This window comes from Leuciscus leuciscus (assembly GCF_965113295.1).
Source record: "Leuciscus leuciscus genome assembly, chromosome: 8".
Lineage (NCBI taxonomy): Eukaryota > Metazoa > Chordata > Actinopteri > Cypriniformes > Leuciscidae > Leuciscus > Leuciscus leuciscus.
In genome coordinates, this window is record NC_138732.1 from 2,942,993 (window position 1) to 2,960,920 (window position 17,928).

Sequence of the window (17,928 nt, forward strand, 5' to 3'; positions counted from 1 at the left end):
TTTTTTCCCCTGGATGTCATGTACGGGGCTCCATAGATTAATTTGTGCTTTCTGAAATCAAATTAAAATTGACTATACATATTTAACTTTTTTTTTTTTTTAAATCAACTGAACTAAATAATTGTATTTCAAATAATTTTATTTTCATTTAACTCAATACCAAGTTAATCTTAACAATATCAACAGAGATTCCATTTACAATTCTTAAAGAACGATGTGTTTGTCGATTTCATATGACAAAGATCTTGTGAAGAAAGATGCACGAATGTGGCTAAACATGTTAAAAGTCATCTAAAAAACTGCAAATGCAAGCAGAAGTTTAAAACCACAGAGAGCAAAACATCAGACACTGCAAAACTGAGATACAGATCAAGAAGAACAGTTTTCATCAGTTAAAACATGCAAATGTAAAATAAGAAAAAAATCAACTGCAACCCACCAACTAAATTAAAATACTGTAGCGTAAATGCCTCTGGGTAAATGTGAATTAGCTCAAGAATATAGGGAATTTTGGCAATATTAATATTTATGACTCATGGTCATAATTCATAAGTCGCATGTACATTTATTGTGCGCGTGTCCGGCTGGTTTGCGTCTAGCTTCGTCTTCTGGGTCGTTTCGCAAGACGATGTAAAGGCTCACTTGAATTTAATGTTACCAGAAAATAAGGTTCATCTCCCGGGATGGGAGAGGTTTACAGTCTTTGTTGCAAAGGACGCAGCTACGACTCGAACATGTGCTCGCTCGATGGAGAAGGCCAGGGCCTCCTCCAGATGTTCCTTTGGAGAAGCGCTGCGCCGAGGAAGAGGGTCCAGAGAAGTTGGATGAGTTGAGTTGGAAGAGATGAGAGAGCGAGTTACTGAAGGTCTGGACTTTTATCAGTGTCTAATGTGCCGTCCCCTCCTTCGTGTAGGACGAATCAGCTGTCGAGATTTTTCGAGCGGGAAGGTTCCTTTGTCCGGTTAGACACGCCCACTCGAATGAGTCATGATTGACTTTAACTTGAGAGGATTTTCTCCAGACATATGAACTTATAAAACAATGCGCATCACTGAATTCTGCTATCGGAATTCAACTCCGCCAGCTGGAGAGGATTACAGAGATATCAAAAATAGAATATAGGCTTTGTAGCCATGCAAAGATACATTATTATGCATTTGTATAGGCACTAGCAGTCCTATTAATGTTACAAATAGGACATATGCTTTCCTATGGTTTACACACACCTCTTAACACACAAATATATATATTTAGTACATTTAAGAGTGACTTTATGGGTAAAAGTCCTTTTCTGTAGGGGGTTTCTGTTTCAAAGTCCAGAGTGTGTTTGTGTGTGTGGGTGTTGGAATGTTGCGACCCTGTTATCTCATGCATAGGGCTGGCTGATCTTGGTGGTCAAATTTTATGACCTGCCAATGAGCTCGGGTTACGGGATGCGATTCTACTGGGAGAACATTCTTCAAAAATACATTTCAGATCCAAACACTCGAAGATCATAACTATATGATCAAAACAACATTAATCACACATACATACAGGAAGTTCAGATACAAGTCTGAGTTACACACATTTAAAAGAATGTTAAGTTACACACAACGGATGTTTGTGTGTGTGTGTGTGTATGTGTGTGTGTGTCATGAGACTGTAAAAGTCACAGGGAGTCCATGCTGAAATGGGGGTTTTAGAGGGGATTCTAAGAAAACAGGGTTTCCTTATGTGACTCAAATGTCCCTCGGGGAGCCACAAAGATGCAATTTTGACCGTTCAAGCAGACTTGGAGACGCCATGAACAACTCGTTGTCTGTTTGGAGATCAGGATTTACTAATTTGAACAGCATGTGACCGCATGTCATAGTCATTGTCGTTACAATACCAAGAGCTGATATGTGAAATAAATTATCTGTAAAATAACTGCTGGATGGATGTGAAAGTCTTGGATGAGAATGCGTTGGTGATTTCTCATAGATGTGACGAGATCTGCTGCTGAGATCTTCAATCTTCTGCTGTCTCTTCATGTCCTTCTCGAAGGGCGTTTTTCCACTGGGTTCGTTTGCTGCGGTCCGAACCCGAGTGCGCTAGTTCCCGGCGCCCCCCGCAGCGTTGGTCTGGTTTCACACTCAATTAGTTGTATCGAACCCAGGTGCGTTTGCCGTGATCTTACGTCATCGCAAACGCACACGGAAAACGCATGGAGAATACAACTCGACTGAGCATAGCTGTAATTTGTCTGTTTTTTTGGTGCTATTATGCGCAACATAGTGAGAGACAACTACGTTTATGTTCATTACATGGTGTAATTCAGCACATATCCAGGGGACGCCGTGTTTCACAACGTTCCCCTGCCACTCATGGTTGTCGTGTGTGAGGAAACAATGATATCAACAGTGATACGCATGCGCGGGATACTATACTTCCTGAACAAGCGCGCACCCGAGTCCGTGTTGCTTGCACATTAACGCGAACCGCGCCACGGTTCGGGAGCAACCGAGCTCAGACCACCTCCTCCAGGTAGTCTCGGGTTCGGTACTCTAGTGCGCACCCGGGTCCGATGACAGTGTTCACATTAGCGATTTTTCATGCGAACCGTGCCCCGGTCCGCACTAAACTGCCAGTGTGAAAGCGCCCTAAATCTTCTCATTTGCACATTTGATCTTCCTGTTTCTTTCCTAAAAACATCAGATTCTCATCATATTCACACTCTTAATATTTGCATGTCAAATCCATAGTGATGATGATAAATGTGTCTGACCTGACGTGAGTCTCATGTAGATGTGAAAACCTCCTAACAGCCCCAACAGAACCATCATCTGAAAACACCAGACCAGCACATGCACTACAGATGCTGAAATCTCTGAACACAACACAGACACACCAATCAATCAATCAATCAATCAATCAATCAATCAATCAATCAATCAATCAATCAATCAATCAGTGAACATCAGTCAGCCTGTTAAGGAGTTAGTTCACCCAAAATTATATAAACATAATTCCTGGCTCTTCCCAGCTTTATAGTTCAACCTCAAGCCATCCTATGTGTATATGACTTTCTTCTTTCAGCCAAACACAATCAGAGTTATATAAAAAAAATATCATGGCTCTTCCAAGCTTTATAATGGGAGTGAATGGTCCCTGAGTTTCTCCATCCATCATAACAGTGATCCATACGTCTCCAGGGGTTAATAAAGGCCTTCTGAATCCCACATCAGAGGCCCTGTTCAAGTCCCGCTTGGAGTGAGTTGAGTAGGACAGGTTACACTAAAGTACCATTCAGTCCCATTATAAAGCTTGGAAGAACCAGGATATTTTTTTATATAACTCTGATTGTGTTCGGATGAAAGACTAAAGACTCCAGCTTCAATATTTGACCACGGTTTATGATAAAACGAGGTTGCAGTGTCATTAATTTTTTATATTTTGAATAGAATATCATCAGGCATATGAATTCTCTCATGTCTGCTCCGGTTTATTTGTGTTCACACATATAGCTTCACTGAACAGCGTCCGTTAGGGCTTTTAGTCCAAAGGTGCACATATCTGGAGAAAAAATTATTTATCCTCACATGTTTACAAAATATTTCGTCATACAGAATGCCATTTTATTCATTATGAGAATAAAGAGAATATTATCTGAAGAGCTGAAAGAGCATTCATTCTATCTGTTCTTTTCCATGTTTTGCAACAGTTATGACTCAAGGAGCTTTGATTGCATCTTGGCCTGTCAATCATCTTTTGTGCATAATTCCTGCCTTCTGCATGACCAGGTCCTGTGTAAACTTCCTAAACTTCCTATAAATTTCCTGTCTTTCCAGAATGACTTATGAGCAGCAACCTTTTTATTTTCAGAATGTAATTTATGCCCCTGAAATAAGTATAAGCTGAAGCACTAAAATTATTCATTATTATTATAAGCTAATACAAAATAGTAAATCTGTAAACTATAAAAAAAAAAAACTAAAATAACACTGATTTGTAGATTACAGCAGAATGCCGTACATCCACACTACTCTCAGTATTACTGGAGTATGTAGTGTGTTTACTGTGTGTTACAGGAATAAAAACCTTCACAGAGAATCGAGATCTTTGAGAACATGAGATTGTAATGAGTCTGATGAGAGAGTTACTGTACCTTCAACAATCACTTGTAGATCTGCTTTAAATATTTCTGAGCCTTCTGAGTTAAAGACTTGTAATCTGTAATTCCCTGAATCTGCTCTGATCACAGTGTTTATTATCAGAATCCCATTATTGACTGACACTTCATCATGTCTGTTTTTAAAGAGATCACATTCATCCTTATTTATACTGTTATTCTTTATTTTACAAAGTCGATCATCTTGTTTGTTGTAGTTTATATTGTGCATCTTCAGGTCATATTCTCTAGCGTTCGGCATCATCAAACTGAGTTTGTCTCCGAGAGCAACGTAACAGGGACCTTCCTGATTAAACCAGCAGAACCGCTCCACACCTGAAGAACAAAACACACACACACACACACACACACACACACACACACTCACACACACACACACGTAAGCCCGTGATTTCGGCCCAAAGTAGGCATCCGACCAGCGGGGAAGGTCTCTGCGTGTTTACAATTTATTATGTCAGGTAAATGTATCATGCCAATTTCATAATCAGTTCAAAGATAATCAATACAATAACATCGAATGCTCTAATAAAGAAAAAAGATGCGAACCCGACATTAAAATACATGATGCTAAGAGTTTTGGTCACTCTTAGCATCATGGGCCAATTTTGAGTTACAAAAGGCCCCAAGCCTCCAGTTGCATTTCATTATATAGCTTTTCACATGGAAACATTTGCTAACAATGGTAATTTGCATTCAGTGTTTACACCCTTTGAGAACAGGCGGGTGTAACCCTCCCACCCTCCTTTGTGTGCCAGTTATCTCTAAACTCTTAAAAACCTTATTACCTTTTGTTTTATTTATTTGGAAATGAGACATGTGTACCAGTCGCACTGAGACATTTCAAATGATACTAAACATGTATAATACTGTAAACCATATATATTCTTGGGTGAGTTTTGGTGATCTCAGCATGAGGGAGAAGGAGTGGGGGATGAGGGGAAGAAATGTAGATTAGGATGATTCGGAGGTGAGACTTTCGTCTCGATAGTGCACAAGGGGGATTTCAAATGTTAATTTCCAGAAAGGTCCTTCGTCTTCTCGAGGAGTGGTCGTTCCTCAAACCAGTTCTTCCAGTTTCTTCAGCTTACACACACATTATCATAAACTAAAATATTACACAAACATTCGTAGAATTTTATAGGATCCTTGAGATCAACAGAGTAGATTGAGAGAGAGAGAGAGAGAGAGAGAGAGAGAGGAAGCAGCAGAAAACTGAATGCATGTTTGATCTGTTTTAACTGAGAGCAACTTGCACTAAAATGTCTTAAATATGTCAGTGCCATTGTTCTGTCTGGAGATGCACACCAGTAATGTGTTTTTTTTCTAAGGCACGTTTATAAAAATAAAAGTTACTTAAACGCCCTATCTGAACTAAAGCCTAATCCTGGCTTAATCTAAGCCCTGTCTGTGAAACCAGGCTTTAAACACTTAAAACAGACTCAATTACTAGATCCTGCAGTTTATGGAAAAACTCTTAAAGTAATATTACAGTGTTTTCATGTCAGAGCTTCATCATCAGAGAGTTTGAGCTGAAAGTCGACTCACATGCAGCAGTTTTCAGCATCAGCATCAGTCCAAAGATGAGCATCATTTCTAGAGTCCAGAAGAGCCAGTAATCCAGCAGAAGAGAGAAGATGTTTCTTCAGTCACACAATCGCTAGAAGAGCCTCTGACACTCGTCTGTGCTCACCGTATATAAAGACTACAGCGCACTTTCTCAGAGAAAAGGAAGTTGACATCATTTACTGGAAAACTTGGTTGAAGGTCTTGCACAAGGACACAAAAAATAACATGTAAATTTCATCACTGAGCATCGACCGCAAGTAAAATGTCTTTGATGATGAGTAGATGAACAAACCGTCTACTAAAGAAAACATCTGTCACGATTTGCACAACTTTTACCCAAGTCTGAATTTTTTTTTTACTGTTTATTTGACAGGGACAGCGCACAATTTAAACAGTTAGCTAACATCTAATTTGCATCTGTTGTCCCTGGACAGGTAGACAAAACAAAAACAAAAGACTCAAAAACAACCAGCAAAATTGTCATTCCACGTTCATCAATTGAAAAACAACAGATTGCAGCACTTCCCTTCAGTGTTGAAGATGTTAAAAAGCCACGCAGATGCTACTGAAGTTTTTGATGTACACAAGTATTGTGACCTCCTGTCCAGGCTTGGGCAGGAATTTGAGGGACGGTTCAGTGATTTTGAAAAACTTGAGCCATGTGTGGCATTTATTGCCAACCCTTTTACAGAGATGGACATTGATAACATTTCAAAATAATCTCCAAAATAATATCCAGTTAAAATCTCAGCAACATTTACCACATTTCTAGAGTCTGGTAGACTCAGGAGTCTACAAGAACATTCACCAAGCTGCACTCAAAGCATCTGCTTTATTTGGATCTACATACCTTTGTGAAGCAGCATTTTCTGATATGAATGTGATCAAATGCAAATTCAGAACAAGACTGACAGATGAACATTTGAATGATTTCATAAGAGTGAACCTAAGTGCATACACACCAGCATATACCTCTCTTGTGGAAACAATGCAGTGTCAGTCAGCTCATTAAATGTAAGAAAATGTGAATGCACATCATATGTGTCCCTTCATGAACTTTTGTCATTTAGCTACTCTTATTTATGTAGCATACATTTTAGTTCAGAATGAAGACCAACATAAACATTTGAAATTGTTCTGCTGTTTGTTTCCCAGTTTAATTTACTTTGAACATGACTTTTATTAATGCAAACCATAACATGAACCATATAGTTATGTGTAGCCAACAAAATCTGATTCTGTTCGGTAAATTTAAAGAATGAAATGAGTTTACAAAAACTCAGATGTATTTCAGGCATTTTTGCTTATTTGAGAGTTATGATGATGAACCATAAACAACTGGTATATTTAGCCAACAACTTCTCTGATACTGTTCTGTAAATTTAAAGAGTGAAATGAGTTTACAAAAACTCAGTTGTAGTATTTTTTGCTCAATTTAGAGTTAAAGGACAAGTTCGGTATTTTACACTTAAAGCCCTGTTTACAGATCGTATCTGATGAAATAGAACGGTTAAGATTAAAATTTGGACACATGCTGCTGTCCCGAGAATTTTAGGTTTATTTCGCTTCCCCCCACCACCCCCACAATGGTTGTCTATATGCACTGGAAGATTCCATCCTAAAAACACATTAAACCTTCGTTTACAAAGACGTGAAACTCACCGAGTGGTCAGGGGGTGTTCACTGATATGTTCACTCAAAAATCGCTGAAAAAGATGCATTCCAACAGGTTTTATCGTAGTTTTTGTCCAACTCCATTGACTTAATAGGACGTGCTGTGAGACCGCAGCACCTTTACGATATTACCCCGCCGCTTCTTCTTCTGCTTCTTCTGTGTATTCAATGAAATGCCCGTGGTTTGCTTGCAATTGGCAAAGGTGCATTATCGCCACCAACTGGGCTGGAGTGTCTATTATTCAAGCTCTCAACGGAAGAATCACGGGTGTGACGCGTTTGGCAAAATAGGTCCACAAAAGCGAAATAAACCTAAAATTCTCGGGACAGGAGCATGTGTCCAAATTTTAATCTTAACCGTTCTATTTCATCAGATACGATCTGTAAACAGGGCTTTAAGTGTAAAATACCGAACTTGTCCTTTAAGATGCACTATAATTATGTAACTGTTATTGTTGACAACTATAGTATAATTAGCAAAAGTACTGTTTGAACTGAACTGTTTTTTTCACTCTGACATTAAAAAGTGATGTATAAAAACTCTTTCAGGCATATTACAGTTTAGATTTTTGTCCATTTGAGAGTTATGATACATTATTTAAGAGATATAAGTGTTATATAATATGAGTAGCTCTCAGCCACTTTCATTTTTAAAAAGTAGCTCTCAAATGAAATAAGGTTGGAGACCCCTGCTCTACAACATGAACACACAAGACTTGCAACAGGGGAGGGGAGTGGGGGATGGAGGTAACCCAGCACAGGCAAGCAGCCATCCGGTCCTGCAGCCATTCTCTGCGCTGGTCACAGACCCGCCTGTCAGACTGGTGGTACAAAGCGGCGAAGGCGAGGGATGGGGGTTGAGTGGCGGGGGGGTTTGTGTATGTAGGCCTGGAGAGTCGCTACGCCTGGCATCATAATCTAGGTGCCTCAGTCCGCAGGATTGTTATAGCGATACACAGCAGTTGCCATGGAGACAACCTTGATCAGGTCCCAGACAGAGTCAACAGTCAGCAGGTGTCTGTGGGGTGTGGGGGAAGGAATGCAAGAGCGTCACGCTGCAGTGCTCTTCCGGGGGAGTTGTTGTTCTAACAGCGGCCTTGGCCAAGGCCAGTGCTGGTTGAGGGGGGCCGAAAGCAGATAAGATTGGGATTGTTTGGTTTTGGGGCGAGTAGCCGCATTCCAATTTACACAGCTCCTGGTCCATTTTGGTCTCCGAAACGATCCATTTGCCTTTGCAAAGCTGTGAGCTTCTCCATGATGTTATCCATATTGTGGTTCATAGACACAGTCTGAGTGCTGACAGCTCTGCCCACTGCTTCAATCATGATGGGCAGCACGCCCGGGCTTGCGGCCACTGTGTAGCACCAGGGGTGCCGCCAGAAATTCTGGGCCCTATGGAAACCAAAATTTCTGGGCCCCCTACATTTTTTACAGATAAAATTTAACCCAATAAACATGCCCTGTATACTTTAAAAAAGATATTGCATAGTTGCATACGAGGTGCAGACAATAAAGCTGACTCTGCATCTTTATAAGTCAAACACACACACACGTAATAACCATATTATTTTGTTTTCTTAATATAAAATATTAAAATATCTATTTTGTAAACTCCTTATAGCCAATGGTTACTACAGACACATGTTTTATTCAATTTTATATAATTTTTTCTGGGGCATTTTATTCATATTAAGAACGTCAAGTTTGACAGCATCGATCGTAGCAGCAGCACTGTCACTTCACAGAACACACGACACACACGGCAAACTGATTTTGTAATTTTGTAAAGCGTGTAGATTACTTTTTGTTTTGTAAAGTTATCATCATGTGGCGAACACAGTAGATAAGACGTGTTTAGAGACTTCAATCTTCGTGAAGTTTCGCGCTCAGGCTCACCTTGTTCGGCTGACTGTGCGTTCACACCGGACGCGAATAGCGCGTCAAATTCGCGCCTGCCGCGTCTAGTTATACGCTTGACCACTTTGTGTTAATTCGCGCGTCAAGAGCGAAATTGACGCGCGTGAAAACCAAAGTTTAAAACGAAATTACAACGCGTCTTGACTCTTTGCGTGGACTTAACATTGAAATCACTCGCGCCTGACGCGCTATTCGCGTCCGGTGTGAACGCACCATGAGACGGGGACGGGGGACGTGGGGAAGGAGGACGTGGGTGTGCAGCAGCCGCTGAATCTGTGTCTACGACACATGATAACCCGGAGACAGCAGAGATGTTATTATTGTTGGATGTAAATCATAATTCAGTAATTATTTTACTAAGCTAGCTAGATAAAAGCAGGTCATGTAGCAACAAAAATAAGTAGCCTAACTCTGAAAGTTTTGGAATACAGGAATAGGGCAAGCTACCTTTCTTTTTGAAAAACTGTGTGACATACTGTCGACTTCGGCGTTCTCTGTCTTCTCTTTCCGTTTTTGATGCCCTGACTTTTGATGTGACATGCCTGCGTGTGTCACTGTCTGCGCTGCATCATAGCAAGTGCAATAAGCAAGAGACGCTACACTAGCGATCGTAGCTCGGACAGCGCAGGTGGAATGAACCATTGTGAGGGGGAGGGGTGTGACTGAAACAGTAAATACATTATTTGTTTTTTAAATATTAAATCTATGGTCAAAACGTACAAAATATACATTTAGTGCATGAGGGGCCCTAGCACATTTAATGCATGTATAAAAAAGAGAAAAGAACTAAGAAAAGAAAAAGGGGGTCTGCTCTTCTGGGCCCTAAATCAGCCTGGGCCCTTAGAATCGTCCTAACCTTCCACCCCTTTACGGCGCCCTTGTGTAGCACTACCGATCAGAGTCTGTATTTGATGAAGCCGGCTAGGCTCGCGCTCCCCGCGGTTCGGGTGGCTCAGAACGTGGGGCTCGCAAAGAGAGAGCCATGGGTCCTGTGCACTGTAGAAAAGGGGTACATGTGGCGTGATGGGGAGCGGCAAATGGACTGACAGTCTTTCTATGACAGAAACCAGCAATACTGTTGGTATTAAACCCAAATAAATAAAGTAGCCAACTACACCACCTAGGTTGATTACTGAAACCCGGGACTCAATTTAACCCAATTAAATTATTCTCACTGAGGGCTGGACACTATTGACACTCAAACAGTAGATTGTATTAAAAAATATTTTATTACCATAAAACCAGGATAACCTAGATATTAAAACAAGTTATCAAAAAGAGATGCAGTACATAGCACAGTCCAGTATGTCTTTATGGTCAACGAATGAATGGCCTCCACAGATCCAGGCAGTAGTTTACTGGAGGGAAAATAAGAAACAAACTGCCAGTACCTCCAGTCCAATGCAAGCACAAAACTAATGTTAGCCTACTACCACTCTCACTGTGCACACAAATACCCACACCAACCAATACATACCACCACCCAAATAAATCACAGCACTACAAAGAAAAACCAAGAGCTATGGCTAGTGTACTGGCAATTAGTTCTCAGTCTCTACTAGTTATGAATTAGATGTAAAATGATCACAACAATATCCATCAGACGATCTTCAAATATCAGTTACTGGGGTTGTACTCACAATATGACTGGGTAGCAATTCCCACTACCCAGTCTAGTCAGTTTCCAGCGTTGTGAACTGACGCAGTCACAAACGACACACCTCTCGGTCTCTCAAGCACGGTCTTAAAGGGCAACAGTCTCCACCTTTTTCCTAACCAGCCTATCACGCTGGATCACTGATTAGTCTGTCAACAGATGTGTTATAGGAAAACGAGCATGGCAATACCAACACTTGATCAATGAACCAACAATATAACATTAACCCTCTGGGGTCTAAGGTGTTTTTGGGGTCCTTGAGATGTTCTGACATGCCCTGACATTTGTGCTTTTTTCAGTTGCTTATAAACATATTAATGGCAAAGGTGTAATTACACTCTATTTAGCACAAACAGGGCTACCATAATATGTGAGCAACATGTATGTACATGTTTTCATTTTTGAGAGAATAATGTTTATGCATGGTTATTGAAAAAACTAAAAACTAAAGTTTCTTAAATAAGGCCACAAAACACATACTAAATATGTGTCAATAAGACTTTTGAGTAATGGATGTCGTCGCCTAGAGTATTTTCTTCAAAATGATGTGAAAATCATCCTCCCTAATCGTTCACATAAAACGATACATTGATTTAAATTTTGTGAAACACTTTTAGTTTGGAAAGGCAATATGCGGGTGGGGCGTAAACGATCCAACACCATCATGAATATTTAGTGGTTCACAGCTGAGAAGTTCACACCCATAATGAGCCTTTCATTCAGGTGTGTCACTGAGCCACAGGAAAGAATGCAAGGACTATATACAGTATATATTATAGTCCTTGCATTTATACATTACATTATATACATTATATACACATACATACATACATACATATATATATATATATACATATATATATATATATAATTGGTTCACAGTTGGAAACACAGTTGTTGTTGTTGTTGTTTTTTCACAAATTGTGCTTGCAAATTGTATAATATCCAAGGTAAACATTTCTAGTAATTGTGCAGTTAATTCTCATGCTGTATTTTCAGAAAGTTTTGGAATATATTCTCTACCCAAATGTGTCACTAATAAAACACAATAAAAAATTATTTAAAGAGAAGGCTTATATTGACCTTTTAAGTTTTTGTTTACATCTATCCTTGTATATATTTTAGCTATTTTATTAAAAAGGTTATACAATTACAACAATTAAAATTTTAACAATATTTCCAGTTTAATCTTTCTTTGTAAAAATACATTTTATCATACGTATTTCAAAGTTAAGGATTCATTAGTTTGAATATCGCCTACATTGGAACAAACACTATAACATCTTAGTTGATTATTTTTGACAAAACATATATATTTAACACATGAGCAGAAATTGGCAACATTATAAGCTTATTTGATGTGGCAGTATTTTACAGTAAAAACTTTATAATCTATCCGATTTTTGTAGTCGATTTTTACTCATCTCTGTATAGCAATAGAGTTTGCTAAAAGCTGTTCATTCACACACAGAAACGCTATTCATTTTGAAACAGTATTTGTGCCAGCTGTAGTAGCTACACAACAGCGCGCATCTGTGCGTTCATTCATTCACACACAGAAACGCGATTCATATTTAAACAGTCTTTTTGCGTGTACAGACACTTGCGATTAGAACAAAGCATAGAACTGACCTATTCCTCAGCCGGATCCGTCGCTCCTCGAAATGAAACTTCCAGAACTTCTGAGGTAAATTTTCCAGGATTATTATCAAGATAGTATTATTCCTCACAGCGTCGTAAAGTACAGTCTGAAAGTGAACTCGCGGTGTGTGTGTTATCCAGCTGATGTGGGCGTTTCACAGGATTGCAGGATCGCCTCACATTTGCGTTTGAATAGCGCGCGCTCTCCGTGGGCGGAGTCAAATTAAAACATAATGAGCTGAGATGAGAACGACTGACATCTCTCTCTTTTCATTCATATTACATATACTGAGAATATTTGTTTTTTATAAAAAATACTTCATTTAAAAGAAGAGAATTCAAGCTTCATGCCTGTGTGACTGTTTGACTGAGTAGTCCCTGAGTTATGGTTCATTTTCGGACGCGTTTCAGAATGGACTTAACTGACAGCGAGAAGGCAGAACTCGCTTCGTGTTTATTTTTCTTTATTTGGCAAAAAGCACAACACTTTGTTTTTATTGTGAGTATACACAAAAAAAATACACACTTAACAGGATCGATTGATGTATGAAACTCCTATGGAAAATCAAAGTCAACAGAGTATTTTTGAGTCTCTTTTACACTGATAAAAAAAAAGCGAGCTGGTATCGCCGACGATACCGCCGACCCCAGGGGGTTATAATGTATATCAAAAATGCATTCATCTCAATAACCATTATAATACTTCACTCCCATCACATCCAGGCTACAGTTCCAGGTTCGCCTACCGAAGTTCAACGGCGTGATCTGCACTGCAGTGGACCCAGAGCAGGGTCGAGTGTTAGAACAGGTAGTTCACTTGCTGCTGGCAAAGGAGGCCATCGAGTATGTTCCTCCACCAGACAGAGAGTCCGGGTTCTACAGCCGGTGCTTCATAGTTCCAAAGAAGGATGGAGGGTTGCGTCCAATTTTAGATCTAAGACATCTGAATTGGTCTCTGAGGAGGTTCAGGTTCAAGATGCTCACCATTCCTATTTTAGTGAGCCAAATCAGGTCCGAGGACTGGTTTGTCATGATAGATCTAAAGGATGCATACTTCCACGTCTCCATCCTTCCATTCCACAGGAAGTTCCTGAGGTTCGCTTTCGGGAGCGAAACGTACCAATGTCTGGTTCTCCCATTTGGCCTAGCACTCTCCCCTCGCACACTCACCAAGTGCATGGATGCAGCCCTGGCCACGCTGAGGCTCCAGGGCATCCGTGTACTAAATTACATCGACGACTGGCTCGTTTTGGCCCAGTCTCGAGATCTGGCAGTACGGCATCGAGATGACGTCCTTGGCCATATTCAGATTTTGGGGTTGAGACTCGTAAAAGAGCGTGTTGACGCCCGCACAGAGGACTACGTTCCTGGGGGTGGTGTGGGACTCGACCACGGTGCAGGCACGAATGTCTCCTGCACGCCTCGAGTCTATCCTGGCCATTGTGACCAGGATAAAGCTAGGCTGCGCCATCACTGTAAAACAGTTTCAGATACTGTTGGGGCTCATGGCAGCTGCGTCCAACGTGATACCTTTTGGCCTGCTGCACATGAGAGCCACTGAGGGGAAATCCGTTCCACATGATAAGGGTTACACGCAGATGCCTTTGATTCCCAATCAATGTGGAAGAAACCTTGGTTTCTGTCCCAAGGGCCTGTGTTGGGAGCGTCATGTCGCCGGAAAGCCGTTTCGACAGACGCATCCATCACGGGCTGGGGCGCGGTCATGGACGGCCGCTTTACAAGAGGTCTGTGGCAGGACCAGAATTCTTCCTGGCTCATAAACTGCCTAGCGATGTAGGCGGTCTTCCGGGTTCTGAGGAGTTTCCTCCCAGACCTCAAAGGTCACCACATTATTGTGAGGACAGACAATACGTCAATGGTGTCCTATTTAAACCACCAGGGGGGGTCTGAGATCGCGCCCTCTATCCAGACTGGCGCATCAGATCCTCCTGTGGTCCCAAGGGAAACTGTTGTCTCTCAGAGCAATGTATGTCCCAGAGGACCAGAATCGAGGAGCAGGGGCTGAGGCCTGGGGAATGGAGACTTCACCCCGATGTGGTGGAGTTGATATGCGAGAGGTTTGGCCCAGTGGAAGTGGATCTGAGAGACGACACACTGTCCACTGTGGTTCTCCCTCACACATCCAGCCGCGCTGGGGTTGGATGCCATGGTACAGACGTGGCAGAGGCTGCGTCTGTATGCATTTACCCCGATCGCTCTGCTCCCGGGAGTTCTGGAGAGCGTCCGTCGCGATGGGGTCAGTCTACTGTTAGTAGCACCGTTCTGGCTGGCCCGAGTATGGTTCTCGGACATGATATCACTCCTGGCAGGCCCCCCATGGGAGATTCCCATCAGGAGGGACCTGTTGACGCAGGCAGAGGGCGCAATATTCCACCCTCGCCCAGTGGAAGCTGTGTGTCTGGACTGTGACCCCCACAGTACCGAGAGGCTGGCCTGTCAGAAGGAGTTGTCGAAACTATACTCAGCTCTAGAGCTCCGTCCACCAGGAAACTGTAAGGCCTGAAGTGGAACATTTATGGCACTTGGTGTAGAGAGCGTGGCTCGGACCGAGTTAACTGGCTTCAGTGCTGGAGTTCCTTGGCTAATGTCAAATTTACATAATTGTGGTTGTGATTTATTTCTGCTATAGTTGTCTTCAGCCATTTTTATGTTTGAATTTACATTGTGAAAAACAAGGTTGTGTTCCTTATTGTGGTGTTCAGTAGGGCTGTACTGTCCTAGTCGATTAGTCGATTAATTGGTCGATACGTTCTGGTTCGACCAAAATTCTGATTGGTCAATTTTTTGTCGCGTTCATTTCATCAGTTTTGCAGCGCTCATTTCATCAGTTTTGCCGCGCTCATTTCATCAGGTGGAAAGCACTAATTGCTAATGGGGGTGTTTTCAGAGTACCCCTGTTTCAACTTTTTTTGGATTAGCCCAACCCACTGAAGAAGAGAGGTAGATATGCTATATGCGGAATATTATTTATTGTATTATATTAGTCAGTCCTCGTCCAACATGTCGACAGTGTGGCAAGCATTTTGTCAAAATTGACGGGAAAAAGGTAGAATGCAAAGTTTGCAAGAAATAGTTTGCCTTCCACAGCTCGACGACAAACATGTCGTATCATCTAAAAGCGGTAAGCTAACTTGTCTGCGTTAGGTTGCCCTGTCTGTTTTGAGTAGGCTATATGAAAATATCAGAATTGGCATATTTCAATTTTTTTGTGTAATAATCGTTTTATAACTGCAGGCGCACCCATCCGCAATGACGGTAGCATCCCCCACCCACACCCAGACCACGCTGGATTTTAAGCCTCCTTTATCATCCAAACGGAAAATAAAATCACGGAAGGAATTGTTAACTTTATTGCTCAGGATATGAGGCCCATTGCTGTTGTGGAGGGCCAAGGTTTTAAGAACCTGTTAAAAGTTTTGGAACCTGGATATACACTGCCAACACGCCACACAATCATGCAAATGTAACGGAGTTGTATATAAATGTGTGTGTGTCTCCACTTGCGGGTGATGTTCTGTTAAATTTGAACCTGGCACGGAGTCTGGCATTGAGCCAAGTCATGGCATGTTGGCAGTTAATTCTCAAACAGCTGTAAATGGGTCATCTAGTTCTTGGTCCGCAATGGAAGTGTCTGCGGTCATGGAGGCAAAGAGGTCTCATTTGGTTACACCACATTGTGACCTTTTGTTACCACAGTTGATTCATCATGTTGTTCCCACAGATCAACCAAAACTGAAGGGCCTGTCTTACGAAGAGTTGGCTGAGAAGCAGCAGACTGACAACATATTGGCTAGAGTGATTTTCTATGTTGAGAGGGGTAAGAAACCGTCTAATCGTGAGTGTAAACGGGAGCTAGTGGAAGTGGTGAGGCTGCTTAGATCCTGGAGTAAGTTTGAGATGAGAGCAGGGATTCTTTACAGAGTTTCAAGGGATGTAGTGTCAAAGAAAAAGACTTTCCAGTATGTCGTTCCGAAACTGTTGGTGGGGACAGTTTTGAGGGGGGTTCATGATGATGCTGGTCATCAGGGCCAACAAAGGACATTGTATCTAGTGAGACAAAGATTTTTTTGGCATAAACTTGAGCAGAGTGTGAGAGATTATGTTAAATGCTGTAAGAGATGCGTCTTTGGTAAGTCCCCTGAGCCAGAGGCTAGAGCTCCCCTTGAAAACATTGTCACATCTGATCCCTTGGAGCTTGTGTGTGTTGATTTTTGGTCAGCTGAGGACAGTAGGAATAAGTCAGTAGATGTTCTTGTTGTCACTGATCATTTTACGAAGTTGGCACATGCTTTTCACTGCCCAAATCAGTCAGCCAAAGCTGTTGCCAAACAGTTATGGGACAAATTTTTTTGTATATATGGTTTCCCCAAACGAATTCACTCTGATCAAGGAGCAAATTTTGAAAGCGCTTTAATTTCTGAGCTGTTGTCTGTTGCAGGTGTGGAAAAGTCACACACCACCCCATATCACCCAATGGGCAATGGAGGGGTAGAAAGATTTAATAGGACTCTCGGTAACATGATTCGAGCTCTCCCCCCTACAGCGAAGCAAAGGTGGCCTAGAAAGTTGAAGTCACTGACATTTGCGTACAATTGTACAATTCATGAAACGACTGGATATGCGCCTTTTCAACTGATGTTTGGCAGGACTCCAAGACTACCTGTTGATGTGGTTTTTGGGTCAGTTTTGCGTGACAATGACATAGTTGACTATGATGAGTACGTTAGGGATTTGTTAAAAGACCTCAAACAAGCGGTGACAATTGCGGGAATGACTGCAGGAAAACAGCTGAAACGACATGCTGCTCTGTATAACAGAAAGGTTAAGGGTGCTCCTGTAGATGTCGGGGATAGGGTCCTGTTGGCGAACAAGGGAGAGCGTGGGAAACGAAAATTGTCCGACCGCTGGGAGAGCAGTCTATACATTGTAGTTGACAAGAATGCTGAAACCAATACTTTAAAAATTGAGAATTCTTCCACAGGCCAAGTGAAGATTGTTCACCGCAACTTGATAATGCCTGTTAATTTTCTGCCTCTTCCCGATGAGGTTCCAGAAGGACCTTTGAGTGTGGAAGGGTGTGTTGGGAGTGAAGAAACCCAGACTCTAGATCACTTGCCTCAGCCTGCAGCTGGTGAGAGAACTGTTGTATGGGTTTCAGAGCTTGACAGTTCAAGTGGTTCTGAAAAGGGGCCAGAAATGTTGGAAGAAGAGGTTGGTAGACAAGAAAGGATTGGAAGTCATGATGGTTCCAGTGACTCAGTGGTATTGGGTGGGTTAGAGGACTCTGTTATACTTCCAC

At 41.6% G+C, this 17,928-nt stretch overlaps 2 protein-coding genes across 2 annotated transcripts in view; one reads left to right on the top strand and one right to left on the bottom strand.

Annotated features, from left to right (window-relative positions):
• LOC309504114 (uncharacterized protein) overlaps positions 1–17,928 on the top strand; it is a 600,323-nt gene that overhangs the window by 561,471 nt on the left and 20,924 nt on the right. The gene's annotated exons all lie outside the window — the stretch shown is intronic.
• Positions 1,973–5,843, bottom strand: LOC309504151 (uncharacterized protein). The gene is made up of 5 exons (XM_082177198.1): positions 5,699–5,843; positions 4,130–4,468; positions 2,750–2,851; positions 2,625–2,666; positions 1,973–2,023 (listed from the first exon to the last, which is right to left on the bottom strand). Exons 1-4 carry the CDS (start codon positions 5,742–5,744, stop codon positions 2,635–2,637), a joined length of 519 nt encoding a protein of 172 aa, XP_082033324.1. The 5' UTR covers positions 5,745–5,843; the 3' UTR covers positions 1,973–2,023; positions 2,625–2,634.

What these genes read in the sequence shown, in the direction of transcription:
- LOC309504151 (XM_082177198.1), bottom strand. Translation starts at nt 5,744, where the DNA reads ATGATGCTCATCTTTGGACTGATGCTGATGCTGAAAACTGCTGCAT. An exon ending in GATGCTGAAAACTGCTGCAT is followed by an intron (nt 4,469 to 5,698) that starts GTGAGTCGACTT and finishes TTTGTTCTTCAG; the next exon opens with GTGTGGAGCGGTTCTGCTGG. An exon ending in TCTACAAGTGATTGTTGAAG is followed by an intron (nt 2,852 to 4,129) that starts GTACAGTAACTC and finishes TGTTGTGTTCAG; the next exon opens with AGATTTCAGCATCTGTAGTG.